The sequence below is a fragment of the Gorilla gorilla genome, chromosome 5, assembly GCF_029281585.2.
Source record: "Gorilla gorilla gorilla isolate KB3781 chromosome 5, NHGRI_mGorGor1-v2.1_pri, whole genome shotgun sequence".
In the NCBI taxonomy this organism is placed as follows: domain Eukaryota; kingdom Metazoa; phylum Chordata; class Mammalia; order Primates; family Hominidae; genus Gorilla; species Gorilla gorilla.
The window spans coordinates 100009885-100034759 of record NC_073229.2 but is presented as its reverse complement, the minus strand read 5'-3'; the positions used below and the strand labels follow the sequence as shown (position 1 = coordinate 100034759).

The 24875-nt window shown below is 36.6% G+C and overlaps 2 protein-coding genes across 12 annotated transcripts in view; one reads left to right on the top strand and one right to left on the bottom strand.

The window, feature by feature from the left end:
- IMPG1 (interphotoreceptor matrix proteoglycan 1) overlaps window positions 1–2143 on the top strand; it is a 153781-nt gene extending 151638 nt beyond the window's left edge. For both annotated transcript variants that reach the window (XM_063707717.1, XM_019028932.4), the window contains one exon: window positions 1092–2143. In XM_063707717.1, the coding sequence (XP_063563787.1) occupies window positions 1092–1169 (78 nt within the window). In that variant the 3' untranslated portion in view covers window positions 1170–2143. The remainder of the gene's footprint in view (window positions 1–1091) is intronic.
- A 4505-nt stretch (window positions 2144–6648) lies between these two features.
- Window positions 6649–24875, bottom strand: part of MYO6 (myosin VI) — a 166246-nt gene continuing 148019 nt past the window's right edge. For 3 of the 10 annotated variants that reach the window (XM_031012144.3, XM_019029274.4, XM_055390794.2), the window contains 6 exons: window positions 24816–24854; window positions 15531–15634; window positions 14619–14750; window positions 11566–11592; window positions 8981–9199; window positions 6649–8449 (listed from right to left, as the gene is read on the bottom strand). In XM_031012144.3, the coding sequence (XP_030868004.1) occupies window positions 8250–8449; window positions 8981–9199; window positions 11566–11592; window positions 14619–14750; window positions 15531–15634; window positions 24816–24854 (721 nt within the window). In that variant the 3' untranslated portion in view covers window positions 6649–8249. The remainder of the gene's footprint in view (window positions 8450–8980; window positions 9200–11565; window positions 11593–14618; window positions 14751–15530; window positions 15635–24815; window positions 24855–24875) is intronic. The other 7 variants (XM_031012145.3, XM_055390796.2, XM_055390797.2 and 4 more) reach the window with 3 other exon arrangements.

The following is a 24875-nucleotide window of genomic DNA, read 5'->3' as shown; positions in this document are numbered from 1 at the left end:
AAAAATATGTAGAAAATATGAAGAAACATCATTTGTGAACAATGAGTAACTTCAAAAATTTGTAAAAGTTCATCTTCAGATATTTTTCAGTGTCCAAGACGTCTCTTAAAATATTCACTTAATCAACTTATTTTACTAAAATAATTTTATTTTACAAAGGAAAATAACTTGTCTATAAGCAATTTATATATAGTTGACATAGTTTTTTAAAATAACTTTGGGGGAAAAAACCTTGGACAATCTTTAGCCTAAAACTACCCATTTTCAAAAATTATAGTCTTTGATAGAAACAATTGGTGATAATCAGCCAATGTCTACTTTATCTAAAGTCTACAGTGCTGGATAAAAAAAAAATGCCTCAAAGTTTGCACCTACAAAAGTTATCATAGTTAATATATGATAAGGATACTGGGGAAATCACACCAAATGCTAATAATAATTTTATGTATCCAAGTGCACACTGGGAATGTGTGCCACTTTGGTTTCCTGAAACAAAGAAAATTGGAAAAACAGAAAAAGTTTAGACTAGGGCCATAAAATGACAATAGGACACAGGATCTGATATTGACAAAATGTCCAACTAAATCCTGAAGTACCAGATAGAATTATGGATCACATTTCAAATAAATAAAAGTAAGTGATAATTTTCACAGTAGGAAGTAAACTTGAAGAACTACATCTTAGTTCAAGGCCAGAACAAGTATCAATGCTGATTATTCCTGGCTACGTGGATTTCTGTGTTGACAGACATTCAGAGGACACATGGGTTCCCTGAGGAAGCATGCTATAATACATTAATGGTGTCTACTATGGTTGGATGGGAAAATGGTGACTCATTCACAGACTATCTGCCACTCCTGCTCCATGAGATGGGTCAGCCTGAGAATCTAAATAGGCTTAAGAGGGCATGGAGTACATTTCTAGTAGGTTATAAAGTTAAGAATATTTTGAGGCCATCTTCAACATTTCAAAGAAGATGTCATAAATGGCAAGCACATCCTCTTATCTACCAGTGGCAGTAATATTGGAATGGACCATTGGTTTGACCTTGGGTGGCATTTCTTAAGTTCTTAAAACTATTTCTCTTTCAGGTAATCAGTAAAAGAAATTCTGAATTACTGACCGTAGAATATGAAGAATTTAACCATCAAGATTGGGAAGGAAATTAAAAACTGAAAATGTACAATTATCATTTAGGCTATCTCAAGAGAGATGATTTGCCTTCTCAAGGAAAATGGAGGCAGGCATATTCATGGGTCATCAAAATCCAGACATACAGTCAACACTGAGAATCAGCACACACCATATTTCAAATATAGAAGAGAGTCATGTACTTGGCAACCAGTAAATTCTGAAGAAAAAGACACTTATTTATTATTAAAACCCCAAATGCAATCAGTGGAACATATTTTTACTATTCTTGGATGATAGTCAAAATGATCGTAAGCCAGGTTTGCTTCCACCTTCCCTGAAAATTTTACTCACAGATCATTTGCAACAAGCACAGCTTACTTATTGTTTAGGGACTGAACAATTTATTGGGAAGCAAACTCTTTATATGCTAGAATGTACATTTAAAAGATAACTACTTACGCAGGGAGATGCAGGTCTCTCTAAACACATGAACGTATGTAGTGTGTAGGCACTGTAGTGGGTGTATACATGCTCCGCACTACGTCTGATAAACACAAACCTCAGTATTCAGTTATTAGGCACACTAGTTTTATACGCAACTACTGCTTACATAGTAGACTGTTTTGTTGCCAATAATCTTTGAATTGTTCTTTAAAAGAAACTGAGGTTCAGATACACATACCATGGAAAAATCTTACCTTTCTTGTTACTACACAAAGCTATTTTAAAGAAGATGCTATGTTGGGAGAAGGGCGAAGTTGTACTATATGACATAATCAATTCCTGTCTTCCACCACAGATGAACAATGTCTTCCTATAATAACTTCAGAATATTTCCTCGCACCAACTTTAGTGTGTGTATACCTAGACTGGCATCAATGTAATCCAATTCAGTCCATTTTTTATGTGCTGCTTAATGAAAATGAATGTCTCTATCTCTTTCAAATGTTCTAATATCAGATATATTTGCTACAAACCTTAATTTCAATAAAGTAAAAGTGCTATACTCGTAGGTTTTTTAATGAGCCTTTGTTTTAGTAGATATTCTCTAGATTTGTTTTATGTATTCAATAAATGATTTTAAGCATGAAAATTTTAATGCTGCCAAAAGACAACAAAATAGTAAACACAAAGAGCAACATTTAACAGTAAGCTTCAAAAATAAAAACAGGCTGGGCACAGTGGCTCACACCTGTAATCTCAGCACTTTGGGAGGCCAAGGCAGGTGGATCACTTGAGGTCACAAGTTTGAGACCAGCCTGGGCAACATGGCAAAACCCCGTCTCTACTAAAAATACAAAAATTAGCTGGGTGTGGCAGCACGTGACTGTAGTCCCAGTTACTCAGGAGGCTGAGGCAGGAGAATCGCTTGAATCCAGGAGGTGGAGGTTGCAGTAAGCCAAGATCACGCCACTGCACTCCAGCCTGGGCAACAGAGTGAGACTGTGTCTCAAACACACACACACACATACACACACACACATAAAAACAAAATGTTCTTAATAATGGAGACAATTTTTTGGGAAGTGGTAGTGCCCCATGAGGGTTACAAACCCTCACAAACACCTAGCTTTCATCACCATTCCCATACCAATCCTGTCTTCCACCACAGATGAACAATGTCATCCTATAATAACTTAACTGACTACTTCCTCACACTAACTTTGGTGTGTGCATACCAAAGTGAAGATCTATAATGTGAGACAAGGACTTCAAGGTGAAATATCGTGATGACAAGGTGCCACAGAACAAAGAATGGTGGCAAGAGGTGTACCTACCCACTTCCATATCCCTGGAACTTCACAAAGGAAAACAAATGATAGAAGCATGATAGGCTGACCAAAAGTACATGAAAACATTTCATCAGGAGAAAAAAGGATCTATCACTATCACTCCTATATAATGTAGTCCTCACCCCCTACATTCCCTATACTACTTGTGCTCTAACTAGTATAGGAAATGTAGTTTTCTATGGAGAAAGAGAAGGAGGTAAAAGCCCTATATTCTGTGGGGAGGGTCCCATTTTGTGGTAAGTGTCTCTCACTCTTTGGATCACCCCTCTTTTGGGTTGGTCTTTTCCAACCAGCCAGGGAAGAGCTGATGAGGTGAGATGACCAGAGTCTCCTTCCACTCTCAGAGGACCCAGCAGGATCATGGTAGGTTCTTGACACAGGGAATGGACCAGCTATATTCAAGGCCTTAGAGAGAAGGAACCTTCTTTTGGTCCCCAGTTTTTACATCCTGTGTCTTCTCACAGATTAGTAACGGTCTGGAGAAAAGCAGCCAAAATTTGGTGTGTCTCTAATCTCTACAAAATGAGTAGCTGTCACTCACACAGAATCCTGCCTGTTTCCTGGATGGAGATCACACAGGAAATTTGGGGCCTATGTCCAAAGAAGTTTCAATCACCTTGAGTTCCTTGCTTCTTCCTGCAGCCACCTAACACAGTGCTTCCAGCCCTGGCGACTGGATCAAGCTTCAGGAGCCCAGAATTCTCCAACTTATTCCATCTGAAACACGGCAATAAGTGCAACATTTACAACCTATTCATGACACCCTGTAATGGTATTAAAAGCACAAGATGCAAGTGGAAATTCTACACAGGGAGCATTTATTTATTTGTATTTCCAGTACATCAATTTTTAGAGAAAGCATTAGATATACACTTTTAATGAAATGAGGAAAAATTAATTGACAGTTTGACTAGATGAATTTTCGTAAGTAAAAAGAAAACAGCCAACTAATAAGCCTGTGATTTAAAGGTGAGATGCTACTTGGTACAAATTAGGATTGAATGTGTAGATATGGACATAAAGAGTGGAATAACCGACATTGGAGACTCCAGAAAGTGGGAGGCTGAGAAAAGGTTTAGGGATGAAAAATTACCTACTGGGCACAATGTATGCTTCTCTGGGTGTTAGGTACACTAAAAGCCCACATTTTACCACTATGCAATATACCCATGTAACAAAACTGCACTTGTACCCCCTAAATCTATTTTTTTTTTTTTTTGAGATGGAATTTCGCTCTTGTTGCCCAGGATGGAGTGCAATGGCGCCATCTCGGCTCCCTGCAACCTCTGCCTCCCGTGTTCAAGTGATTCTCCTGCCTCAGCCTCCCAAGCAGCAGGGATTACAGGCAACCACTACCACGCCTGGCTAATGTTTTGTATTTTTAGTAGAGACAGGGTTTCACCATGTTGGCCAGGCTGGTCTCGAAGTCCTGACCTCATGATCCATCCGCCTCAGCTTCCCAAAGTGCTGGGATTACAGGCGTGAGCCACCATGCCCAGCCCTAAATCTATTTTTAAAAAAACAAATTTGTACTGAAGATTCTCCTTTTGAATGTGCATTAATTTTTCCTGATCATCTCTTGAAAAACTTCTGAGACAGCTAAGCTTGTTTCATATATTAGGTTAGCAATGAGGAAAGAATACAGCGATTTGAATTGAACTAAAGCATACTCAAAGATGTGGTCCCAGCAGAGTAGGTGCTACTTCTGCCAGTCTCTCCATCTTACCCTTCCATGAGGCTTATGTACAGAATGCCTATTTACTGCTGACCTTCTCCAGTGTGGCAGTGCCATTCCTATGTGCTAAGAATGTATACACCGGGCATATCTTGATCCAAGTTTTAATAACCATAGGTTCTGATCCTATAAATTACACATTATTCATTCTAAAACTTAGTAGAGATCTAGGAGTGCTCTGTGTCCTAAAATGTATCAGTGTTTCCAAACTGGGGGTGCAGAATCTTTAGGGGCACACAACCTGTCTCTTCCACTGTTGCTCTTCTCTTTCCTTATTGTTACAACTGTTTCCCCCACTCTAACATGTCCTTATTCTCATGTTTAGATATCCTTTGCCCTCCCCTTCCATCCTTGGTAGTTTATCTTCTGGGAGAAATTTTAAAACTCTCAATACTTGTTATTATTGGTAATGATAAAAAGGGAAAACCTGTCACACCTTCTGAAGTTGTGGAATGACAGAGAGGCAACCCTTTGTAAATCCACAGGTGCCACTAAAAAGTGTTTGTTTTGGTTCTTTTTGTTACATATGATCGGAGCAAAGGCTTTGATATATTTTTCAGTCTACAACTAAATTACTTGACCTCTCTGGATCTGTTACCTCTTCCATAAAAGGAGGCAGGTCTATCACTAACATCATATTAACTGGCTGACTGATTGATTCAATAAATATTTATTCTACTGATCCAAGTACTCTTAAGCTACTTCAGGTAAAAAAATGATCTACATATTTGGATCGCTGAGAACCATAGTAATGACCTGTGAATGAAAATGTCTTTTAAAAAATATCCAATTAATAAAGCTCTACAAACAATACCATTATTCTTGCCTGTGGATTGCTATTCTCTAAGTGTTCACAACCACCACTGATTTTCCACTTAAGATGTTCTTTCCTTGGTTGCTTGCAAAACAAAATGGTTCACAAGAATGACCTATGAAAAGTCATTACAGAAGCAGAATGAGCATAACAATAGAATGCCTTTGTGTGGCCCTGTGCTCCTACATGCACTGTTTTGTTTCTTCCTCATATTTTCACAATCCTCTGAGAAGGTGCCATCTCCCCAACTTTACAACTAAGAAAACTCAGTATTCTCTTAACATACGCGGATTAGAGTAACTTCCTTTTCTCAATTAGTTCCCATAACTCATAATACATATCTCAACTGTGTTACCACAATTAGGAATTATATTAAAATGGAATCAAATGTGAAAACATTCTGTCCTCTCATTTTAAATATTTTATGCACGCTGCCTTTGCAAAGCATATGCTATGGAAAGAACTGGTATTAAGAAAAGATTAGTTCTTTATATATAGTGGTTTAAACTTCTAATTTTAAATCTCAGTTAAAATGACTGATTAAAATATGAGTGAATTTACTTCTGATTTCCACAGTTTTAACCTGGCATGCATGGGCTTGACTGTGAACATGGTAAAGCAGCTGCATAAACATCATTTAGGACACCACTCCTGCTGTTTCCTTTAAAAGGCTGACAGGGTCCTAAGTTTCTCCAGCAAAGGGGTGTCTGTGTGTATGTGCATCTACTGTACGTAGGTTACCATAAGTCTATCTGAATTAGGGCAGTTGCCCTGCTGGCCAAAATTAACTCAGGAAACTATTTTAAACAGATAAGTTCTAGGACAGCTGTGTGACATGATTAGAAACATTATGGCTTAAGATTAACTATAATTGTATTAACTATTAGAGTCAAAAACTAAAGACTTATAACAACGCTTTGCTGTGATACATTTCTTACAAATTTCTAAAACATTAGATTCTCTCATTTAAATATGTTTAACTCTTTAATTTTCCATCTAGTGCCTATTATTGTATCTAAAAGATACACAAAACTACTGTACTAAAGAGACACATCATTAAAAAACAATTTGGCTACTAAATTTTGTTCAAGAACTTTACTCACTACTGGTTAGGAAAAAAGCTTATCATTCACTATCCTACACAAATAAAAACACCAGTTAAAGGCGAGAGATGGAAGAGAGAGAATAGGTCATTTATTTCAGTAGCTACACCTTCTGTCACCAATCACAGGGACGAAATGACCCGAGGGTGGGTGAATCTATGCAGTAATACAGCCTTCAAAAGATAATCACATTTGCATTCTCAATAGCACAGACACGACCATTTAATTTAACTTGACAATCATTTGCATGTATCATAATAAATAAATATTTCTCTACTAAGACATGAGAGAAGCAATTCTGAAGACAGTGTCTGTGGCTCACAAACACTAGTCAGCTGGGAAATACTTCCCTAACTGAGGTAATCTTTCTAGGGAAAAAATAAATCACTGGAATTTCATTTCAAAGGTTAGGGTCTCTAAAAACTGGGGAAAAAAGCAGTACAGAGAATAATTTTACTTTATAATTTTATTCTAAAATACAACAAAACTCCTTAGAATTATGTCAGCATAACTCCTTGATGTATTTTTGTCTTTAAATTCCAAATGTGAAAGTCATAAATATTAGGCTTAAAGCTGCTGACATTTGAATCAATACTAACAGCACACAAAGAAAACATTTTAAAATTATCAGTTATGTAAAACAAGCACTTACTAAATACAAGGACTTCTGAATTACAAAGCTTATGAAACAGGTCTACAATTACCAAAACCTCAAAGGCCAAAAAAGACACTAGGAATTTCTTAAAAAGAAAGATGTTGGAAGCAGAACACTTACGAAATCAATGAAACAACTTGGACAAGATTCTGATACAAAAATCACTATTGAGATGAAGTTGAAAGAATATTTGAATTCAGTCCAGTTAAGCCACTATGCCACCTAAAACCTATTTCCTTTTCTAATTGAAACAAAACTTATCTCAAAACTTTTAGGCATTTAAACAATCTGAATTTCCTTTATTTTTCCACGGAATATAAAAAGAATATTCTGACAGCAACACACATTGTGCTAGCAAAGAAAAGCAAATCTGTGCTGGATACTATTAGTACCTCTTATCACAGAATACATCAAATACATTAAGGCTCTTTCTAGAATTCTAGAACTTCGAAGTGTTTCATTCAAACTAAGACACTGCAAAGGAAGAAAAAAATAGATTTTCCACCTTTAATGGAAATTTCCAAAAATGTCTGAAAATGTCTATAAAGTACACAGTTTTTCAGACCAAAACATTAGTGCCTTGATCATTTTAAGTGGTTTAGTTATTGTAAGAATGTAAGCTCATGTTTTATTACTCCAGTTATATGGTACTGTGCCATCCTTAAAAAGTATTTTGAATTTTGAAAAAAGTTCTCTTTTCCTAGAGAACAATTACGATGGATGTAAGGTAGTCTTCTGGCAAAGGATGAGAAACATCAGAATATGCCCATGTGTAATAGTTAGAGAATAATGAGAGTTTTGGGAATTACAGCGGGATACAGAAAAATAATGTTTAGGTCCAAAATTTGCTACCATAATTAACCTTAAACAAATTCACCAAAAGCCGTGATTAATAAAATCTGTTCACTTTATAGAAGTAACTCTAACATGATTATGGAATGGTTAAATCTGGGGGCACACACCCTACCTAAGTACCATGGCAAAGGCTCCCAGCTGTAAGGCTGGTGTGCAACATCTATTTTAACAGATTCTGCAGCATGGCTGTTGCATAGGTGGGCCGAGCCTGTCTGCTCTCAATCGCATTCTGAAGGTACTGGATGCCTCCACAGCGTTCCCAGATTTCTTCAAACTGTCTTGGCAAGATCTCAGCACCACGCTTCCGAGTCAGGCCAGTCTCCTCAAGATTCAGCTCACACATCTCCATGTCGTCCTTACCTGTATTCATGAGATATCAGAAAATTACCATCTCTCTCTTCAGGACCATTTCTTACCAGTTGTATGCCTGAAATACCTATTAATTCTCATAGATTTGAAAACTTCCTAAGACTTTTTCTCTAAGATGGAAATCTGCTTAATAAAATCACCAGAAACAATTAAAATTTGTCCCCCATCAAGGACTCTTTCAATATTAATAAACACTGCTATTGATCAAACAAGTTACCAGAGTTAATAAAAACGCTACATTTCCTCAAGCCACTACAAGTCAATGGATATGATGAAACACAAATGGAAAGGTTTTTAGGATACAGACAAGTTTCTATGTGCTAAGAACATAATTTAATCCAAGCAATTTCACATTATAAATGAGTTAATCCTCACTGAACTGGAAATGTGATTTAACCGCAAGACTCCATCCCTCAACCCTGAAATGTAATAAATTATTATATTATACATTAGAATGTTTCATTCAGAGAGTTTATGATCTTTTTTGTTCTATAATTTGTTTTCCATGTGAATCATACACACCAGCCACAAGTAGGATGGGTGGCTTGTCAGGATGGAGTTCCATTTGCCGGGCAATCCATGGTCCATCAAAATGGGCATACCACCAGCCTTTTTTCTTACTCTGAGGGTCTTTGTACTGGTCGGCAGGGCGGATGAATGGGATGCGGAAGAAGCGTTGCTGTCGGTTCATTTCAATCTCCTGCTGCCTGGCAGGAATCTGAGCTGCTGGGTTTTGCTGAGCTATTACACAGAACAAGGAAAGTTATACCAGCAGCTCAAGGGAAAAGAAAAGAGCCTTTAATCCTAAAATATACCCCAATAATTTTTTAAAAAGAAGAAAGGTCCCTAATAGTAAATTTAAAACAAAATGCAAATATTTATTGCCTACAAATTAATAAAATTCAGAGTGTTACTTCTTAGAATTGTCTTTCCCTTAAGATGTTTCTTAGTATTGCCAACACAAACACACACATACCACTACCACCACCACTACCAGCAACAAACCCCTGTCAGATTCCCACAAATCACTGTAACAGTAACCTAAAATAAACTCACATGGCAGGAAAACAAACTACTATCATTTGCTAGATTTATATTCTTCCTCTAAAGAGTTCAAATTTGTAGAGTAACTTTTATTCAACTATTTATGATAGAACAAAATAAACAGTAATTTCAAAAATCTGAAGGATGTAGACATTTGTCAGTTTAATCACTATTTCCACAAAAAGTAGAAGCCATATAAAAATTTTTTCTTTTGCCAACAAATTTTAGGATTTAAAATGACCACAATGACATAGCTATTAACAACATTTAGACAACCATATGACAAAAAGAAACCTTATAACAGTAAGCATAAACTTTCCCTTAAAGATATTTACTTACTCTGAAATCAGATTTCTCTTAGAATAAAATCCAATGAAGTGCAAAGTATGTAACATTTGATTCTCCTTGCCAAAAGAAAAGAAAAATCCTTGCTTTTCTACTAGTACTGGGCATTTCATTCATATCAATCTTTCATTCCTAGCTCAATTTTCATTACTTAACAATTAGGTTTTTATTTTATCTGCAAATGTAAACATTTCCCTGGGGCAATGACTTTACATCTTTAGCAGCATAATTTTGGTTAGCCTGTTTAATCTGTTTTATACTCACAGAACTTCAAAAGTGGAACAACCATTTACAGCAGCTCAGTTAAGAGTCTCACTATGAAAATCTAAGTGTGTCAAAGAAATATTGTAAAATGTACATAGGATATAAAGCCAAGAAGAGCCACATGGCTTTTGTAAGAATTTGCAAATACTGAAAGGATGAAAATACTCTTACTCTACTTTTTACACCAAGAAATAGCAAAAGCTTTATAGCAGTTAAATTTATTTCTTTGCAAACCAGAGAAAGCAAAAAGCAGTTAGCAAAGCTATATATCCCTATGAAAGAACGAGAGGCCCGGTTTTGTTAGTAACTTTAAAAGCTGCATCACATATTAACAGACATCTACTTATCTATTCTTTTGCTCCTGTTTTCCCAGAGCTACTTACAGTTCAGTGTTTCTACTTTTAAGTTTTCAAAACTCCCTACATTGTGGAAAATGTACTAATTCAAAACTAAGAATTTAAAAACCTTCCCTCCATCTAAAGTAGTGAATTAGAATTTAATGTCCAGTTTACAGGAAATTTACCATGATACTGATAGTCATTCATTAATTAACCTACTTTTTAATTTGAGGTAAGTCTCCTGTAAGTTAAGATACTGGATAAAATTCAGAAACTAAATAGAAAGTCTTTGATAGCTTTTCTTACTAACAGGAGAACTGAAATTTTGTTGGGGAAGACTAGAAACGAATACTTATCTGGAAAAACACAAAGACACAGACGTTAAAAGCTTGAAATTAATATTCTAAATAACTTTCCTTCACATTCAATTGTGTAATCTTCAAATACAGCCCTATAAATTATAAGAAGCACTTCAAAACATCAGGTCCAACCAGTTGGCAAATGAATGTGACATTATATCCAAATCATTACTAATCAACTAATTCTACAAGAGGTTTACTGTGCACTAAGGTGACTCAAAGCTTTTAAATTATCAAAGAATGTGTATCATAAGAGGCTATAAACGTAACAGAATAATCTCCTCTTCCTATTTAAGGAGGTATCATTATTAAACCTGTATACACTATCACATTATCTATAAAACTAAAATACCTTTGGCAGAAATGCAGACACCATCAGTGTTTGAAAATACAGTAACCAAAAACCAGCACCTAAAAGTTAGTCTTTATTCTAAAAGGTCAGCTGCTATGTTAAGAGTTTTGCTACAATAAGAATTGTATATACTCTCAGTTTAAAATGCTAGTCATTTTCTTAATGCAAGTAATTTGATAAAACATTAATTTCACTAGATTTTTTGTAATACATATACATATTGGAGTGATCCAAATAAAGCATCATCTCAAATTAAAATATATCTTAGTATGGATATAACAACTTTAACACACTACAATTCCACTGAAAATTGTAGCAAAACAACTTTTTAATAGAAGTTAGTACTTTGTAAAGTATTTTAACCCATCTTCCAGTTAGCTCATGAGTTACCACCCATTGACTTACGTGAATTGTTCAAAAATGGTGCAAAATCTGTGAACAAATATTTTATGTTGAAGAAAAGATAAAAATGCCAAAACTGTTAAATGAGCATTTTTCTAATTTATAAAGCCTTCCAATCAATTGAGGTGGTGACTGAAAAGTAAATATCCTATCCACAAGCCAAATATTCTCAGAATTACCTAAAAGCAGGTGCTGCTTTCTGATTTTTTTAAAAGGCTATTTTGACTGATTAGGCTTAGGAAATTCTGATTGAAGCACATATAAAGAGGACCAAAATTAAAAAATCATACTTCATTTGTGATTTTTGGAACACATATCCAAACAAAAACCTAATACAATGACTTAATAGACATTATAGTACCTTTCATACATTACTAGAATTTTCATAGAAAATAATGAGAATTCATCAAAAAATTATATACATTACAGGAGTAAAAACATTACTACGTTTTGGTAACAGTATGTTTTGCTTTCTTTAAATCTTAAACTCATGCCATTTTTATTTTATAAACTACAAAATAAAACTACTTTCCAAAATCATTGTTTTAAACAATTAATTACTATAAATATTTACTAGGTGATTTGCCACTGACCAAAAAATTATTTCTAAAAAATCTCCCTCTGCAGTAAATGAGATGAAAGTATGCTCATCCAGGACTGTACCAGGAAGAGGGTCTGAGGCTCCTTACGCATTATTTTAAGAGTTTACCATTAGCTGTCAACCTATTACTCTTGAACTCAACAATACGAAGCTACATTTTTGTTAATCATAAGTTGTCATCATTTTATTTTCTCAACTTAATGAACTGTTCCTTCTAAATATTAGACTACACAGCACTTCCTTTTAAAGGGTGTTTAGCTGCCACATTAGGAAATCATTTAAGTATAGAATTTTCTCAATTGAGCTTCTTGGTGCGCTTTAACCTTTGCTTTTAGCTATGCTCCTGTGTCAAGATGAATTTTGTATGAGGAAGAACATAAAGAGAAAGAGAAAAGCAAAAAAAAAGTACTTTTCAGAGCAGAAGTTACATTTGATAAAATATATCCTGAAAATGACTCATAATCAAGTTCTCTGAAGGCTTAATATGTATGTGTAGGGTTGTGTTCACATAAATTCCTAAATTTGTCCATAAACCTTGATAGAACCCTTAGGAAGCTTTCCTAATCTACTCTTTTGTTTTCTCAAATAATATTTTACAAACAGAAACAGTAGTTGAACCAGCAAGGTGAGCCACGTATTATTTGCAACTTTTTTGGGTAAAGCTAGATGAATAAGGTATCAAAGTTTGAGTCACAAATACAATAAATATGTGTACATTAATTTAAAATGTGTGTGCCAAATATTACAACATGAACCTCTTTTTAAGAAGTGTGATCACTCGGATGTATTAATTTTGAAATACAATATAATGAAAGTCTGTCAAGCTAAAGTTAGTAATTATAATATTTACAGCTAAAAAGAACAGCCCACTGTCATTTTTTGCAAAACAAAGGTAATTTGTGGTCAGAACTCACTACACAGACAGTGAACAGCTAATGTAATCATTTTGTTGTGTTCAATTAGAAGAGGAAAAATATGAAACTGGAGAAGAGAGCAGTGTCACAATATTTAGTGGGGCTTCCACCTGCCACTTCTTGGTTACAAGTGATCTCCCACTGCCCTTGCATAGTCCTATATTCTGACTGACACCCCTTGAGCAATAACTGGCACTAATATTACCCTTATGAATAATAATATTGCCCTCATTCAATCTATTCTTTGCAACAACTTAGAAACACTAAAATTCCACTATTAAATTGACTTTATTTAAACACTGCTTTTATTTACTTGGAAGGTAGTGAGGAAAGCAAAATATAACCAAGAACTCATTTTTTAAGTCAATTTGGGTCCTGCATTGCTAAGCTATACTATCAACTGTTGGGAATATACCGCTTAGGGGAAAAAAAACACACAAAATATTGAATCTGCTGTCACCTTGTGTTAACCAGAATTAAGCGAATAAATTGTGCCAATTTGAACATAGTAAGTCCAATTATTGCTTTAAAGATTGAAATTACAACTCACATATCACATGTATTCTCAGTTAATGTTAAAGCTCATGCATGCTTGTAATAGGTTGCATCTCTTCTACTCTACTTTCCAATTTCAAGTATACACCTTGGCCTTTTGCATAACAAAGTAACAAAATCCATGTTCAGGATCCCAATCAAAAAATCAAATCTTGATCTAGGCAAAACTCTAGTCTGAAGCAAGGTAATATTTCTCACTTTTATATATTTGCAGTATTGTAAAATAATGTTTGCAGTAAAATTGTTTTTGAAACAAAGGAATTAGAGTGTAAATGGACAATGCATGAATCAATTCCTTTCTTTTTCCAGGCTATAACCCTATTCTGGGAGCAACAGAAAAGTACTTATACCTACATATAAAAAAGATAACAATATTGGGTATTTCAGGGAACTATTTCTAAAAACTGAGCTACATTAAATTTTAAAAATTAGAAAAAGGGGTGGGAGCAGTAGCTCATGCCTATAATCCTAGCACTTTGGAAGGCCAAGGCAGGAGGATTGCTTGAGCCCAGCCTGGATAAAATGGCAAGACCTCATCTCTATTTATTTAAAAAATAAAAATTATAGAAAATTTAAAAATAAAAACTAACCATCATCCTTTTTAGCAACTCATTTTCATATGTAAAATTCATTTCACATGTAAGATAAAAGATGCATGGCAACCCTGACATTTTCACATTTAATCTTGTGAGTGTGTGCACGTGTTTGTGTGTGTGAAAATTATGCATGCACACCCTCTTCAGACAAGAAAATTCTTGTCTCAATTATAGTAAATTCAATATATCTTAACAAGTATGAGTTTAAAGACATACTCATAAAAATAACGCTATAAAAGATAGGCCATCAAGGCTGTATTAGGTTCAATGGCTCACAGTTCTAAAATAGGAGAAAATTTTTATGGGACATTTTACCCATGTCTTAAGTACAGATTCATGCATTTATATACATATATTTTAAAACATTCAAAAGTACAGATTTCTTTTTACCATAATCAGTAACAGACTTTGGAGCACGTTGCTCTGTTTCAGTATTTCTCTTCTTGTTCTTAGATTTCCAAGCATGATACACTTTTAGTCTCCTATGAAATTCTTCTCTGCAAGCTGCCAGGAGCTCAATATCTATTGATTACATTGAGCAAAAAAAAAAATTGACATGTTAATTTATTCGTCTAACATAATAATATAATTATTGTCGCATAAGGAGATTTTTTTATTTTTAAATTAATGGTACAAAATCAAAAGTAAGCTAATTATTCATAAGGATAAGCATTTTATAATATTATTGTTCAAATTTACAGATCATTTCCTTACACAGTGTTACTGTCTTATATCATCTGCTCCACAGAAGAACTCTGAACTAAACAGGTCTTTTACATGAAGGAATTGAATCAGAAACATTAAGCAACTTGTCGAAGGCAACAAGTCTTAACAATAGAATAAAAAGTCACTGTGATAAAATACAAACTAGATTTACAAGCAAGACATTTTTTATAATTATGCAGATATACTCAATGGAGGAAAGTGTAGTGAGAAATTATGTACAATTATGATACTTTTGTTTCTAGTCATAGTTTTCTGAATTCATCGTTCCTATTCATCGTTTTCTGAACTCAAACACTGTGATTTAAATAAGAACATAACTATGTGGGATCCTCTGGATATAGTATTTTACTCTAATTGTTCTGTGGGAAGAAAAATAGCCTTAAAAAGAAAGCACTGCATTGCCATTTGTTACTGTGCATTCATGGACCAAAAGATTCAGATAATATAGGTATTATATATACATACACACACACACACACACACACACACATACACACACACACCTCACCCTAATCTAGGTATTTATCACCTATCACTATGAACATTTTCTATTTTTGATCTTCTCCAAACACTTACCACAAGAAGTATTGATGGTATCACGTAGTTCTGCATATTTCCATTTACTAAGATCATATTTCTTAGTACCAGCAGCTGCTTTGGTGGCTTGTACAGCAGGACCTCTGTAATTATTACACATTTTTGCATGTTTAAACCAGAAACATGAAGAAAACATTGACTAAAGAGGCAAGAAAGCATGCATAAGTTTGAAAACCGGAAACAGCTACTAGAAAAACATAATTTTTGTTTCTTTGACAGATGAGATTAAGAATGGCATACTAAAAGATGGCCAAATAAATTAAAAATTTCCAGCATGCCACTTGATAGTCACATTAGATTTTAAATCCAAACTTTCGATTCTAATATTCTAGTTCCACAAACTTCCCCCAGACTTCAGTTTCAATGTTTTTACTAATATATATACGAACATTTAAAGTTGAAAAATATACTGACATATATTCCTCAAAATCAAGAAAGAAATCCTCAACACACTTGAAAGATCATTAAAAGCATATTAAAGTTTTGTTTATGAGCAATGAGGCTGCACAGTGCGATCACCTGGAGAGACTGCGGAAATCTACAGATGGCCAAACTCCATTCACACACAGTGGCTCAGAATATCCCTGGGCCTCTGGATGTTTACAGAGTACATAGGTAAGTAGCCAAACCTGCAACCCACTGCATTAGAGTCATTCAAGTCAGCTAAAAGAACGGATGGAATCTGGAAACTCTTACTTATTAGGCTTCACTGCTATAAGAACACTTAGAAAAGTTCTATAAGCACACAAAAAACACACCCTCATAAGTAATAAGAAAACTAGTAAATTCAAGAGGTTTTAGCTCATGAGGTAAATAACGGAGATTTCAAGGGCACAAGTGCTGTATCATGACTCATTTAGTAGCACATATGGGGAAAGAGGAAAGAAATAAAATCCAAAGCACTCAATAAAATGAAATAAATTCAACTTTTTCAAAACAGTGCTACGCAGTGCTTTAAGGCCTGCTTTTTTGGTTTTGTGTTTTGTTTGGTTTTTGTTTTTTGTTTCTTTTGAGAAGGGGTCTGGCTCTTTCACCCAGGCTGGAGTGCAGTGGTACAATCTTGGCTCACTGCAACCTCCACCACCCGGGCTCAAGCAATTCTCCCACCTCAGCCTCCTAAATAGCCGGGACTACAGGCACCCACCAACAAGCCAGGCTAATTTTTATAATTTTTGTAGAGATGGGGTCTTGCCATGTTGCCCAGGCTGGTCTCGAACTCCTGAGCTCAAGTGATCTGCCCACCTCAGCCTCCCAAAGTGCTGGGATTACAGGCGTGAGCCACCACACCTGGCCTTTAAGACTTTTATGCATATAATTTGAGATCATTAATCAGAAAATATGGGAACAATTTCTTTTCTGTAATAATCAACTTATTTTTCAGCAAAAGATTACACTTGCAAATAGCAGACACTCAGAATAAGCTGCAAGACTTTAAGCTCAATGTAACAAGGGAAGCGTTTAAATACATCACATTTCAAGACATGAAAAGAAGGTGGCACAAAATATTAAACTAACTAACTATTAAAGAACAAAAATATTGCTTCTTAGGTATGACACAAGGAAATTCTCCATTATCCATCTACTACCTAAAATACACTTCCTCTTAAAGAGGGTTGATCAAGATATAATACCTGAAAATAAACATGTATTTTCTCAGTCTTTTACATTTTGAAAGATAACAGCCATCCTGGCAAGCAGTGAAGACACATACTTAATTGAAAAATGATGTCTGAGAATATGTCACTTTCTTCCTGAAGTAAAGGAAATTATTCTTTCAATATTAAGCATAACAATGAAATAAATAAGGTGCCCTTGCTTCTTTAAAAGGCCTGTGTATGCTTTCATTCTAGAAAATAAAAAATAGCATACTTCATCCTACATACTTAAAATTCTTTGACATAGTGATTGTTAGTTACATATAAGACTAGTTAATGAATAATGTGGAGGCACGAGCCAAGATGGCCGAATAGGAACAGCTCCAATGTACAGCTCCCAGTGTGAGCGACACAGAAGACGGGTGATTTCTGCATTTCCATCTGAGGTACCAGGTTCATCTCACTAGGGAGTGCCAGACAGTGGGCGCAGGTCAGTGGGTGCGCGCACCGTGCGCCAGCCAAAGCAGGGCGAGGCATTGCCTCACTCTGGAAGCGCAAGGGGTCAGGGAGTTCCCTTTCCTAGTCAAAGAAAGGGGTGACAGACGGCACCTGGAAAATTGGGTCACTCCCACCCGAATACTGCGCTTTTCCGACGGCCTTAAAAAAACGGCTCACCAGGAGATTATATCCCGCACATGGCTTGGAGGGTCCTATGCCCACGGAGTCTCTTGCTAGCACAGCAGTCTGAGATCAAACTGCAAGGCAGCAGCGAGGCTTGGGGAGGGGCGCCCGCCATTGCCCAGGCTTGCTTAGGTAAACAAAGCAGCCGGGAAGCTCCAACTGGGAAGCACCACAGCTCAAGAAGGCCTGCCTGCCTCTGTAGGCTCCACCTCTGGGGGCAGGGCACAGACAAACAAAAAGACAGCAGTAACCTCTGCAGACTTAAATGTCCCTGTCTGACAGCCTTGAAGAGAGCAGTGGTTCTCCCAGCACGCAGCTGGAGATCTGAGAACAGGCAGACTGCCTCCTCAAGTGGGTCCCTGACCCCTGACCCCGGAGCAGCCTAACTGGGAGGCATCCCCAGCAGGGGCAGACTGACACCTCACACGGCCGGGTACTCCAACAGACCTGCAGCTGAGGGTCCTGTCTGTGGAAGGAAAACTAACAAACAGAAAGGACATCCACACCGAAAACCCATCTGCACATCACCATCATGAAAGACCAAAAGTAGACAAAACCACAAAGATGGGGAAGAAACAGAGCAGAAAAACTGGAAACTCTAAAAAGCAGAGCGCCTCTCCTCCTCCAAAGGAACGCAGTTCCTCACCAGCAACGGAACAAAGCTGGACGGAGAATGACTTTGACAAGCTGAGAGAAGAAGGCTTCAGACGACCAAATTACTCCGAGCTACGGGAGGACATTCAAACCAAAGGCAAAGAAGCTGAAAACTTTGAAAAAAATTTAGAAGAATGTATAACTAGAATAACCAATACAGAGAAGTGCTTAAAGGAGCTGATGGAGCTGAAAATCAAGGCTCAAGAACTACGTGAAGAATGCAGAAGCCTCAGGAACCAATGCGATCAACTGGAAGAAAGGGTATCAGCGATGGAAGATGAAATGAATGAAATGAAGCGAGAAGGGAAGTTTAGAGAAAAAAGAATAAAAAGAAACGAGCAAAGCCTCCAAGAAATATGGGACTATGTGAAAAGACCAAATCTACATCTGATTGGTGTACCTGAAAGTGAAGGGGAGAATGGAACCAAGTTGGAAAACACTCTGCAGGACATTATCCAGGAGAACTTCCCCAATCTAGCAAGGCAGGCCAACATTCAGATTCAGGAAATACAGAGAACGCCACAAAGATACTCCTCGAGAAGAGCAACTCCAAGACACATAATTGTCAGACTCACCAAAGTTGAAATGAAGGAAAAAATGTTAAGGGCAGCCAGAGAGAAAGGTCGGGTTACCCTCAAAGGGAAGCCCATCAGACTAACAGTGGATCTCTCGGCAGAAACTCTACAAGCCAGAAGAGAGTGGGGGCCAATATTCAACATTCTTAAAGAAAAGAATTTTCAACCCAGAATTTCATATCCAGCCAAACTAAGCTTCATAAGTGAAGGAGAAATAAAATACTTCACAGACAAGCAAATGCTGAGAGATTTTGTCACCACCAGGCCTGCCCTAAAAGAGCTCCTGAAGGAAGCGCTAAACATGGAAAGGAACAACCGGTACCAGCCGCTGCAAAATCATGCCAACATGTAAAGACCATCGAGACTAGGAAGAAACTGCATCAACTAACGAGCAAAATAACCAGCTAACATCATCATGACAGGATCAAATTCACACATAACAATATTAACTTGAAATGTAAATGGACTAAATGCTCCAATTAAAAGACACAGACTGGCAAATTGGATAAAGAGTCAAGACCCATCAGTGTGCTCTATTCAGGAAACCCATCTCATGGGCAGAGACACACATAGGCTCAAAATAAAAGGATGGAGGAAGATCTACCAAGCAAATGGAAAACAAAAAAAGGCAGGGGTTGCAATCCTAGTCTCTGATAAAACAGACTTTAAACCAACAAAGATCAAAAGAGACAAAGAAGGCCATTACATAATGGTAAAGGGATCAATTCAAACAGAAGAGCTAACTATCCTAAATATATATGAACCCAATACAGGAGCACCCAGATTCATAAAGCAAGCCCTGAGTGACCTACAAAGAGACTTAGACTCCCACACATTAATAATGGGAGACTTTAACACCCCACTGTCAACATCAGACAGATCAACGAGATGGAAAGTCAACAAGGATACCCAGGAATTGAACTCAGCTCTGCACCAAGGGGACCTAATAGACATCTACAGAACTCTCCACCCCAAATCAACAGAATATACATTTTTTTCAGCACCACACCACACCTATTCCAAAATTGACCACATACTTGGAAGTAAGGCTCTCCTCAGCAAATGTAAAAGAAGAGAAATTATAACAAACTATCTCTCAGACCACAGTGCAATCAAACTAGAATTCAGGATTAAGAATCTCACTCAAAACCGCTCAACTACATGGAAACTGAACAACCTGCTCCTGAATGACTACTGGGTACATAACTAAATGAAGGCAGAAATAAAGATGTTCTTTGAAACCAACGAGAACAAAGACACAACATACCAGAATCTCTGGGACGCATTCAAAGCAGTGTGTAGAGGGAAATTTATAGCACTATATGCCCACAAGAGAAAGCAGGAAAGATCCAAAATTGACACCCTAACATCACAATTAAAAGAACTAGAAAAGCAAAAGCAAACACATTCAAAAGCTAGCAGAAGGCAAGAAATAACTAAAATCAGAGCAGAACTGAAGGAAATAGAGACACAAAAAACCCTTCAAAAAATTAATGAATCCAGGAGGTGGTTTTTTGAAAGGATCAACAAAATTGATAGACCGCTAGCAAGACTAATAAAGAAAAAAAGAGAGAAGAATCAAATAGACGCAATCAAAAATGATAAAGGGGACGTCACCACCGATCCCACAGAAATACAAACTACCATCAGAGAATACTATAAACACCTCTACACAAAGAAACTAGAAAATCTAGAAGAAATGGATAAATTCCTCAACACATACACTCTCCCAACACTAAACCAGGAAGAAGTTGAATCTCTGAATAGACCAATAACAGGATCTGAAATTGTGGCAATAATCAATAGCTTACCAACCAAAAAGAGTCCAGGACCAGATGGATTCACAGCCGAATTCTACCAGAGGTACAAGGAGGAACTGGTACCATTCCTTCTGAAACTATTCCAATCAATAGAAAAAGAGGGAATTCTCCCTAACTCATTTTATGAGGCCAGCATCATCCTGATACCAAAGCCTAGCAGAGACACAACCAAAAAAGAGAATTTTAGACCAATATCCTTGATGAACATTGATGCAAAAATCCTCAATAAAATACTGGCAAACCAAATCCAGCAGCACATCAAAAAGCTTATCCACCATGATCAAGTGGGCTTCATCCCTGGGATGCAAGGCTGGTCCAATATACACAAATCAATAAATGTAATCCAGCATATAGACAGAACCAAAGACAAAAACCACATGATTATCTCAATAGATGCAGAAAAGGCTTTTGACAAAATTCAACAACCCTTCATGCTAAAAACTCTCAATAAATTAGGTATTGATGGGACGTATCTCAAAATAATAAGAGCTATCTATGACAAACCCACAGCCAATACCATATTGAATGGGCAAAAACTGGAAGCATTCCCTGTGAAAACTGGCACAAGACAGGGATGCCCTCTCTCACCACTCCTATTCAACATAGTGTTGGAAGTTCTGGCCAGGGCAATTAGGCAGAAGAAGGAAATAAACGGTATTCAATTAGGAAAAGAGGAAGTCAAATTGTCCCTGTTTGCAGATGACATGATTGTATATCTAGAAAACCCCATTGTCTCAGCCCAAAATCTCCTTAAGCTGATAAGCAACTTCAGCAAAGTCTCAGGATACAAAATCAATGTACAAAAATCACAAGCATTCTTATACGCCAATAACAGACAAACAGAGAGCCAAATTATGAGTGAACTCCCATTCACAATTGCTTCAAAGAGAATAAAATACCTAGGAATCCAACTTACAAGGGATGTGAAGGACCTCTTCAAGGAGAACTACAAATCACTGCTCAAGGAAATAAAAGAGGATACAAACAAATGGAAGATCCATGCTCATGGGTAGGAAGAATCAATATCGTGAAAATGGCCATATTGCCCAAGGTAATTTACAGATTCAATGCCATCCCCATCCAGCTACCAATGACTTTCTTCACAGATTTGGAAAAAACTACTTTAAAGTTCATATGGAACCAAAAAAGAGCCCGCATCGCCAAGTCAATCCTAAGCCAAAAGAACAAAGCTGGAGGCATCATGCTACCTGACTTCAAACTATACTACAAGGCTACAGTAACCAAAACAGCATGGTACTGGTACCAAAACAGAGATATAGATCAATGGAACAGAACAGAGCCCTCAGAAATAACGCCATATATCTAAAACTATCTGATCTTTGACAAACCTGAGAAAAACAAACAATGGGGAAAGGATTCCCTATTTAATAAATGGTGCTGGGAAAACTGGCTAGCCATATGTAGAAAGCTGAAACTGGATCCCTTCCTTACACCTTATACAAAAATAAATTCAAGATGGATTAAAGACTTAAACATTAGACCTAAAACCATAAAAACCCTAGAAGAAAACCTAGGCATTACCATTCAGGACATAGGCATGGGCAAGGACTTCATGTCTAAAACACCAAAAGCAATGGCAACAAAAGCCAAAATTGACAAATGGGATCTAATTCAACTAAAGAGCTTCTGCACAGCAAAAGAAACTACCATCAGAGTGAACAGGCAACCCACAAAATGGGAGAAAATTTTCACAACCTACTCATCTGACAAAGGGCTAATATCCAGAATCTACAATGAACTCAAACAAATTTACAAGAAAAAAACAAACAACCCCATCAAAAAGTGGGCGAAGGACATGAACAGACACTTCTCAAAAGAAGACATTTGTGCAGCCAAAAAAAACATGAAAAAATACTCATCATCACTGGCCATCAGAGAAATGCAAATCAAAACCACAATGAGATACCATCTCACATCAGTTAGAATGGCCATCATTAAAAAGTCAGGAAACAACAGGTGCTGGAGAGGATGTGGAGAAATAGGAACACTTTTACACTGTTGGTGGGACTGTAAACTAGTTCAACCATTGTGGAAGTCAGTGTGGCGATTCCTCAGGGATCTAGAACTAGAAATACCATTTGACCCAGCCATCCCATTTCTGGGTATATAACCAAAGGACTATAAATCATGCCGCTATACAGACACATGCACACGTATGTTTATTGTGGCATTATTCACAATAGCAAAGACTTGGAACCAACCCAAATGTCCAACAATGATAGACTGGATTAAGAAAATGTGGCACATATACACCATGGAATACTATGCAGCCATAAAAAATGATGAGTTCATGTCCTTTGCAGGGACATGGATGAAATTGGAAATCATCATTCTCAGTAAACTATCGCAAGAACAAAAAACCAAACACCGCATATTCTCACTCACAGGTGGGAACTGAACAATGAGAACACATGGACACAGGAAGGGGAACATCACAGTCTGGGGACTGTTGTGGGGTGGGGGGAGGGGGGAGGGATAGCATTGGGAGATATACCTAATGCTAGATGACGAGTTAGTGGGTGCAGCGCACCAGCATGGCACATAACCTGCACATTGTGCACATGTACCCTAAAACTTAAAGTATAATAATAATTAAAAAAAAATGTTCCAGAAGAAAAAAAAAAAAAGAATAATGTGTGGCCATTAGTCCTTCCTGTATTTTTATGATTAAAATCTGTTTTAGCTTTGTTGCAGAATCTATACTTTTCATAAGCGGTCTAAGTGGCAATTTTCCATGTAGCTTTTTGGTCTTAATTGCTTTGCTCAAAAATGGCCAGCTGTGTATCAGCAAGGTCTCTCATTTCCTTAACAATAAATTATGCTTTTACATTTATTCAAATATTATTTGTCTTTTCTACATCCCTAAACTACCAATCAATAAACAAAAAAATTCCTTTTATTTTTAAGCTGTTCTGGGAGTCTTTTCTAGGAGGGCAGCTGAAAATTATTATGTTTTGTTTTTGTTGTTATCTTTTCTTTTGAAAGAAGAGGTAAATTGACATAATATATGGTTTTATAATTGTCAGAATGTATATAAGGTATTAGAATATATGTAAAATGTGTTTTGATACTTTTAAAAATTACATTAAATTCAAATGATTATTGCTTAAAATATGGTTTTAATATCCCTAACTTTTCATTCCTATTACCTCAAACAAAAGTACATCTACTAAAAAACATAGCATCCAAAGAAGTACATCAATGCAACACACTTAAATGTTTCCCCACCCCCATCTCTGGAGTTACTAAAATAGTAAAGGGGTAATTTGCTGATTATTCAGACTTGCTATAAAGACAATCATGTAAAGAATACAATAGTAGCAAACTGATTTTTAAGTGTTAATATATTAACACTTTTAATTATCTTTGTAACTTCAAAATTAAGAATTAACATGTTAGTGAATCATATCCATTTATAAAAGTAATGGACCAGATCCTGCTGGTGGCTCAATTTACACCAGTGGTTTTCAAACCATGTGCCACAGTGCAGAGCCCCTCAAGAGCCATGTTCTTCCTCTACCTCCTTTTCAACGACGCACAGTGGTGCCCAAATTAGGGGCAGCACCACCCCAGGGAGAGTTGCAAAATACTCATTTTGTCATGATGAGGGGAAGAAGTCCCCTACTGAGACTGAGTTGGTGGAGGCCAGAGATAAGCAGTAGAGTTCCACTACCAAGGGAACTGTCCCATTCAAAATGCCAATGGTATCCCCATGACTTTGAAGGAATACTGGTTTTTAACTTTTTCTTTGTTGGGTGGGGTGAGGGAGAAGTGATATTTCTTGTACAGAAAGAAATATCACTTTACATAGAAAGACTAGGCTACTCATGTAACAGGTTCTGGTCCAAATAATCAAAAGTAATTTAAAAATATGACTTTGAGGTGAACACTTATTTCCCCCAATTACACTGCACTAACCTACTCAAAAATTCTGACATTTCTTTGGCCATTTGTTCCCTACAAGAAAAACGATAATAC